Source organism: Diabrotica undecimpunctata, unplaced genomic scaffold (genome assembly GCF_040954645.1).
Source record: "Diabrotica undecimpunctata isolate CICGRU unplaced genomic scaffold, icDiaUnde3 ctg00000705.1, whole genome shotgun sequence".
Taxonomy (NCBI): Eukaryota; Metazoa; Arthropoda; class Insecta; order Coleoptera; family Chrysomelidae; genus Diabrotica; species Diabrotica undecimpunctata.
In genome coordinates, this window is record NW_027311962.1 from 64,653 (window position 1) to 73,055 (window position 8,403).

The 8,403-nt window shown below is 32.6% G+C and overlaps 1 protein-coding gene across 1 annotated transcript; it reads right to left on the reverse strand.

Moving 5' to 3' along the window:
* Positions 1 to 3,478: 3,478 nt before the first annotated feature.
* LOC140431356 (uncharacterized) lies at positions 3,479 to 7,724 on the reverse strand. The gene is made up of 3 exons (XM_072519293.1): positions 5,679 to 7,724; positions 3,867 to 5,387; positions 3,479 to 3,568 (listed from the first exon to the last, which is right to left on the reverse strand). Exons 1-3 carry the CDS (start codon positions 7,722 to 7,724, stop codon positions 3,479 to 3,481), a joined length of 3,657 nt encoding a protein of 1,218 aa, XP_072375394.1.
* Between the last annotated feature and the right edge of the window lie 679 nt (positions 7,725 to 8,403).

The window sequence follows — 8,403 nt, forward strand, 5'->3', positions numbered from 1 at the left end:
AATAGTATTTAGTTCATTAGTTGATGATAAGATAGGTTGTAATGATTTTATACAACAAAATGATTATTTAAACTCCGAATCAGATTCATCATCCTTGACAGTATTTTTTAAAAATATGACTGAAACTAACAGCATTAGTTCTAGCTCACTACGTTCTAGCTCTTCAACTTTCTCAATTTTCTGTTATATCGGTTCTTCGTTTCTATTAGTTTATTTTGTTATTGATAAATGTTATTTTCTGTTATCAAATTTTGATTTGCATTTTATTTCTATTAGTTTTATAATACGACTTACTTAGTTATCAATGTAGAAAAAATGGTACGTTTTAATAGTTTTTGTTGTTTTTTACTTAAAATGACGTGATAATTATATTAACTTTTATTTTTGTATTTTTTTACACCAATATAACTCTAAGAAACTCATAAATATATTATCGTGTATTGTTTAATTTGTATTATTTTTACTTAATTGTTATGCTTTAAAATGAAAAGATTTATTCTCCATTTTTGTTATAATTCCGTAAAATTAAAAGGCGTACAAGTTCCTAAGCGACATTTTTTGATCAAAATACTTTTTTCGAAATATGGTAACCGCCTTTCAAAAGGGCTTAAACACCACAGAACCTAACATTAAAGGCGTAAGCACCAAAATGTTAAATATCTCATGTTTATAATAATTGTTTTATAAATAACATATGGTAAGTCAGAATGCCTCAGTTCGATAATAATAAAATGCCAAAAAAATGTAAAAAAGAAATATTAAGCGATATTAAACGTTTTTTGTGTCTCCTGAAAAAAACTGTCAATGGCGCTTATGCCTTTCTGTCGTGACACCGTCGATATCAACTCTAACAAATAATCAAAATAATATTAAAACTATAGTTAAAAATCAAATCACCTTATTAAGATCTTCAATAAAGAATTTTGAAAATAATACAAAAATCTTAGCCCATAACCAGTTAATTTTAAGCTCACGAATAACAGAAGTTCAAAACTTAATTAAAGATATAAAGATAGAAAAAGTTGAGACATTTCATTATTTTGCACTAGAAAAACTTGTATCGCAATTTTACACTAGTTTCCAAATTATTTATGACCTATTAGCAAAAATCGAAGTTGCTATCAGCTTTTCAAAACTAAATACCTTTCATAATTCAATAGCCGACCCAAATGAACTATTTCTCGAAACTTTAAACGTTAGTAAACTTCTTAAAAATAACAAACTCCCTTTTGAATTATCTTTGCAAAATATTTTGTTATTCAAAAAAATAATTAAGATAAAAAGTTATAGTAAAGCAAATAAAATAATTTTTGTACTTGAATTACCTATTGTTGAGATCAATGACTATGATTATTATCATCTTTATTCCTTTCCGACCAGATACCAAACTCATTTTAGAACAATTATTCCAAAATCCAAGTTCCTACTTTCCAATCGATACCAATATGCACTTGCCAACGTTCAATGTCAAAAATTGGTAGAAGAAGAATATTTATGCCACGATGTCCAGTCAATTGAAGTAACACCAACAGCCCCTTGCGAAGTTTAACTCATACAGTACTCAAAGTTTGTAAATCAATGTCAATCAGTGCCAACAGAAATTAATAATATAAAAATTCAAAAACTAGAAAATAATAAGTGGATCGTAATAACGCTAAACAAAGTGATCAGTATTCAAAAATGCGATAAGAATTCGGACAATATTCCATTAAACGGTAGTTACTTAATCGAACTCAATAGTGCGTGCGAAATATATATAGACAACTACGTTTTAAAAACATTTGACCTAAAAACTCCAAATTTTGTTAAAATGGAACTGACAAATTTAGAAGTATTACTAAAAATGCCGGTCAGTGATCTAAACTTTAAACCAATAAAAATAGACTCGATAAAATTAGATGAATTAAATAATGTGCAAAGTGCTTTAGCAGACCAAGAAAACAAAATAGACAATCTAGACACAATTCCTGTTCATTTTCAACATGTCAATTTTTATACCATAATTTTATATGTCTTAGCAATTATTTTCCTTGTGTATAATGTTTTTATTTCTGAGCCTTCAGAAGTATTGTGGACTGTATTCCTTGTATAAAAAATATTTATTCTGACTTTAACACCTTTATTATAATAATTTTATATGAACTTAAAATTAACAAAACCCAAAAAAAGAATGTCTTATTTCTCCTTGACAGCTACGCGCCGTCGTTGTCGCTAGTGTTCGATCCATGCGCCCTGTGGTCCGTGCAGGGACGGCTCTTGCACTGTTGACTGCTGAACATGCCGCCCCCCTTGAAAGGCTTAAGTGATGCCTTTCAAACAACGCTTCTTGTAAACCATAACCATTATTGTTCATCCATTGGCAGGACGGCTAACTTTACACAAGGCCTTTTGAATTCACCTTTAGAAGTACGCACAGTCACAACCCGCACAACATTATCTGTCCCAGCATGTAGTTGCAATATTCTACCCAATTCCCATTTAGTAGGAGGAAGACCATCCTCTTGAATAATAACCAATGATCCAATTTTCACGTTGTCAGCTGCTGTTCTCCATTTGGTTCGCTGCTGAAGTGAAGAGAGGTACTCACGTGACCAGCGTACCCAAAAACTCTGAATTATCTGAGTCAGGTGATGATACCGTTTCAACTTATTCGGATTTATTTCAGTTAGCTCTTCTTGTGGCAGTGCTACAAGTGGTGCTCCAATTAGAAAATGTCCAGGGGTGAGTACACCAAGGTCTTCTGGACTTTCCGACAGAGGTAATAAAGGACGGGAATTTAGGAGAGACTCAATTTGCGTCAACAAAGTATACATTTCGTCATATGTAAATTTATTATTACACATTACCCTTCGTATATGAAACTTTACCGATTTTACAGTTGATTCCCAGATGCCACCAAAATGTGGTGAGTGAGCTGGAATAAAATGCCAATGAATCTTATGTTCCGAAAAATAATCTAAAAAATTTGATTTTACCGTTGCATCATTCATAAATGAATATAACTCCTGCAAATGATTATTTGCCCCAACGAAGTTAGTTCCATTATCAGAATACATATTTTTACATAGACCTCTTCTAGCAATGAAACGTTTAAATGAATTTAAGAATGAATTAGTACTTAAATCATATACAAGTTCAATATGTGTCGCCCTTGTTGTAAAACATGTAAAAATACATATATAGCATTTAACTACTTTACAATTCCGTAAATAGCTTGTTTTCAATTCAAAGGGACCCCCATAATCTACACCACAATTATAAAATGGCCTTGTAGGCAGAAGTCTAGATTTAGGTAAATCTCCCATAAGAGGTACAAGCAATGTAGGTTTGACACGAAAGCAAGTAACACATTTATGCAGAATGTGCCTAACCGTGCTACGTCCAGATAATAACCAAAATTTTAAACGAATTATTGATAGCAATGCTTGTGGACCTGCATGCAAGTATTTATGATGATACGATATCACTATAAGTTTAGTTAATACATGACCGTTCGGGAGTATGATTGGATGCTTCTGGTCAAAAGACAATTCTGACTTTTGAAGACGTCCACCAACTCGTAATAGTCCTGTATCATCAAGAAAAGGATTTAATGATAAGATTTTACTCGATTTATGTATTGGTTTTGATTTTTTTATTGTTTGTATTTCCTGATGAAATACTTCATTTTGTGCCATATATACCAAACAGAAAAAACTTCTTTCTTTTTCATCTACAGTAAAAGGACCCGTTGTCTTATTATTAGATGATTTACAATTGGTGACAAACCGAAGTATATATGCAAAAACACGCTGCAATTTAGCTAAGCTAGAAAATCGGTTCCAAATTTCAGCAAATTGCACAGTTGATATAAATGTTTGAATTACCTTCTGGTCAGGTATGATAGAAATGTGTGAATTTGACAAAGCCTTAGTAGGCCAAGACAATTTATGAGAAGCTAACCATGGTGGCCCATTCCACCACAATTTTGAAGTGTTTAATAACTTTGGTTCATATCCGCGCGTAATTATGTCGGCTGGGTTATCATGCGAGTCAACATGATGCCAGCTATATCCATTAGAAAGCCTTTGTATTTCCGACACCCTATTTCCAACGAAGGTTTTCCATTGTGACGGTTCACCCAAAATCCAATGAAGAGTTATCATTGAATCAGACCAAAAATGTACCTCATCAAAGCTAACACCTATTGTTGCGATAACCGCCGATGCCAATTTGGCAGCCAATAAAGCACCACACAATTCCAATCTAGGCAAAGATATTGTTTTTAAGGGTGCTACCCTTGATTTCGCACATAATAAATGAACTAAGCAAGAACCACCTTGATCCAGTGACCGAATGTAGAGTGCTGCGCCATAAGCAGACTCTGAAGCGTCACTGAAACAATGCAATTGTCTATTAATTGGATTAGAACACAAAACTTGCCTGCTAATGTGAGTTTTCTCCAAATCTGCAATTGATTCCCTAAACTGGTTCCAAGCTGTGTGTAAATCTAAAGGTAAAGACTCATCCCAATTTAATTTTAATTGCCATAGTGATTGCATTATTAATTTAGCTTTAATTATAACTGGCCCTACTAGTCCAAGAGGATCAAATATCTGTGAAACTAAAGACAGAACTGTTCTTTTGCTAACCTTTGTGTAATTAGAAAAATTGATTTTATATTGAAGCGAATCTATCTTTGAGTTCCAATAAAGCCCTAATGTTTTTGTTGTAACATCATCTGCAAGATAATGTTCAATGTCTCCCTTTATTTGAATATCCTCATCAAAAATTTCAGGTTTGTTTGATACCCATTTTCTAAGTGAAAATCCTGCTGTGCACAAAATATTATTTAATTCATCCTTTAATGATTTTACTTCTTCAATTGAACTCCCTCCTGTAAGCAAATCATCAACATAAAAATCCTTTAAAATCACCTGGGAAGCTAGAGGCAGGTTCAATTGATTCTCATGAGCTAATTGTTGTAAGCTTCTTATAGCCAAAAATGCTGCTGGAGCGGTCCCATATGTTAGCGTTTTCAGCTTGTATGTCTCAATTGGTTGCTCATCCGAAAACCTCCATAATATTTGTTGTAGTTTTTGCTGAGTTTTGCAAACAAAAACCTGTCGATACATCTTTTCGATGTCTGAAGCTATAACTACATTATGTTTTCGAAAACGAAGAAGAATGCACATTAAATCATCTTGTAATTTTGGTCCGACCATAAGAACATCATTTAATGACAAACCACTGTCAGTTCTAGCTGACCCATCAAACACTACCCTTAATTTTGTAGTTAAAGACGTTTCTTTTAAAACTCCATGATGTGGAAGATAGTAGTTGGGTGTTTCTGAATTGAAATCAGTTTTATCTTCAACCTTTGACATGTGACCCAACTGGATATATTCCTGCATAAACTCATGGTATTTAATTTTCATTTCCAAATTTTTATTTAATTTATTTTCCAATAATTCAAATCTTTTTAGTGCATTACTATAAGAATCTCCTAAGTCAGAAATGTTTGACCTTGTTGGTAATTTAACAACAAAATGACCTTTTTCATTTTTAATCGTGCTAGCTTCAAACAACTCTTGACAATAAATGTCCTCCTTGGACATAACCTTTTTTGCACCAAATTCTTCTATTAACCAAAATTTTTCAATTTGGTTTTCCAAAACATTAGACGAAAAATTACATACCACTGAATTGTTGCTAACCTTAATTGATTGACTAACTGGCCCTGAAATAACCCATCCCAACTTAGTTTTTTGGAGAATTGGTTGATCTTTGCCAAGTTTTATCTGACCCACACATAATAATTGCCAAAAAACTGATGCTCCCAGTAATACATCAATTTGTTTTGAAACCCCAAATGTTTCATCTGCAAGTACAATGTTTTTAGGAATATTTATAAAATCCAAGTTTAAATCCGAAGTTGGTAAATTGTCAGAAATTTTATCAATTACCAATAAAAATGCATTCGTTTGATAATTGCTAAACTTTGATAAAAGTGTCCCATTTAATGCCTGAGAAATGTTTGTTATACCTTGACCTAAACCTTTAACCGGAATGTGTACCTTATCTGCCCGTAATTGTAATTTTTCAAAAAATGAATGTGATATAAAATTTGACTGTGAACCTGAGTCCAATAAAACTCTACATTCATGCAAAATTCCATATTTGTCTTGCATATATACTAAGGCCGTTGAAAGTAAAATATCAGTTTTTAATCTGTATGATATACCTTGCTTAGAATGATTTAAAAAATTAATTGAATCCTGACCTATATCACCCGAATGTGATTCTAAAAAACATGTCTGACCTATATCACCCGAATGTGATTCCAAAAAACCTGTCTGACCCAAAAAGTTTAATTGAGATGTACCTTCCATTGAATTATTATGGAATGCACCTTGTCCCTGAATATGTACTTCCTTTCCCTGATTAGATATGCCATTTCCCTGTGTGTGTGTTTCTTTCTGGGTAGATATACCACAAATTTGTGATTCAACCTTTGATCCGTTGAGTTGAGTTGCATTTGTTTGTAAATGAGAATTGTTTATAAATTTACCATCCATATGTAAAAGAGTATTGTGTCGTTTTCCACAAAGTTTACAACCTCCCCATGTACAATGTTGTACTAAGTGTCCATCCTTTAGACAGTTCCAACATGCTTTTGATTTTGTTACCTCTTGTCTTCTAGCTGACACTGATAAATTATGAAATTTTTTACATGAATAAAAATAGTGCGGTAAATTACAAAGTGCACATTGTTTGGACGTTGCAATGAATGCCTTTGATAATGTCATTTTTTGCACCCTCTTTTTTGTTTCCTTTGATATTTGCTCTATATCTTGTTTATCCCTTTCTGAATTTTGTAAGTGTTGTACTTTATGATCTATAAATGCTAAGAATTCCTGTATCGTAGAAAATTCGTTAACTGGACCCTTTTCTTGCCATTCCTTATTTGTGTAATAATCAAGCTTTTTCTCTATGGTACAAAGTAAAAGAACATCCCAATGTTCAACTGGATAACCTAACATACCTAGTGACTTTAAATTTCTTTTTATACAACCTGACAATTTCTTTAATTCTAAACTATTTACCTGAGTTATTTTTGGATATTCATATATAGCTTCAATATGACCACGTGCAATAAGTTTTTTCTTTTCATATGTTTCAGATAAAAGTTGCCATGCAATAGTAAAATTTTTGCTAGTAGTTTTTAGCTGCTCCAGTTCATCCTGGGCATCCCCTATCAAAGCCCTTTTTAAATAGTGAAGCTTGTCAACATCATTTAAATCAGAATTTTCTATGACCATACTAGTAAAACTATCTCTAAATTCTAACCAATGTTGATAACAACCATTAAAAGTTGGAACCTCCAGTGGTGGTAACCGTACATTTTTTAAGCTATTTCGATCTAAACTAGTATTGTGACCTGAGTTTGCTATAGTATCGTTTAAATTAACTTCATTCTTTAATATAATTTCTGCAGAGGCTATTAGTTTAAAATATGCATCCTGAAAATCTAACCTTTCTTGTAATTGTTCCTCTGATGTGTCTAATAAGTCAATTTCACTTTGTATTTGATCAAAATCATTCCACCATTCTTTGCATTTGTCAACCCTAACTTGTAATTCTACTATTTTATCGTGAGTAAAACTGCTTATAAATGAATCAAATTTTGTAATTTGTGCCTTAAAGATACCACGCTTTCTTTTTAAAACTGTTAACTGATCCATTGCATCGACTATGTATAATATTAATAAAGTTTAAAGCTTGCTATTAATAAATCCTAACAAACCGAAATTATAATAACCTTGTGACACAAATTAATATCTCTCTTATTCCAGGATAGGTATTATAGGAATGAAAAATGTGTACTCACCACATACCATGCCATATAAACTTTTTCACTTGCCGATAAAAAATACACTTGTTGCTTGTTGATAAAATCCGTTCGAATGACCATGTATAATGTTTTTATTTCTGAGCCTTCAGAAGTATTGTGGACTGTATTCCTTGTATAAAAAATATTTATTCTGACTTTAACACCTTTATTATAATAATTTTATATGAACTTAAAATTAACAAAACCCAAAAAAAGAATGTCTTATTTCTCCTTGACAGCTACGCGCCGTCGTTGTCGCTAGTGTTCGATCCATGCGCCCTGTGGTCCGTGCAGGGACGGCTCTTGCACTGTTGACTGCTGAACACCTTGTCTACACCATTTGGCAAATATACACAAAAAGGACAAATCCAGAATCACCAAAAGAATCCACAGTACGAGAAAAAAAAGGTACCAGATAATTTTCCATTTCTTCGAACTATGCCACCCCATAGTTCTCATCTAGCCCCGGAGGAGTTAAGAAACCAGAACTGCTAATTCAGCTATAATAAAAGGACAGCGTCAGCATGCCA

What these genes read in the sequence shown, in the direction of transcription:
- LOC140431356 (XM_072519293.1), bottom strand. Translation starts at nt 7,724, where the DNA reads ATGGATCAGTTAACAGTTTTAAAAAGAAAGCGTGGTATCTTTAAGGCA. An exon ending in AGGTTAGCAACAATTCAGTG is followed by an intron (nt 5,388 to 5,678) that starts GTATGTAATTTT and finishes GAGTTTATGCAG; the next exon opens with GAATATATCCAGTTGGGTCA. An exon ending in CTATCATACCTGACCAGAAG is followed by an intron (nt 3,569 to 3,866) that starts GTAATTCAAACA and finishes TTGATGATACAG; the next exon opens with GACTATTACGAGTTGGTGGA.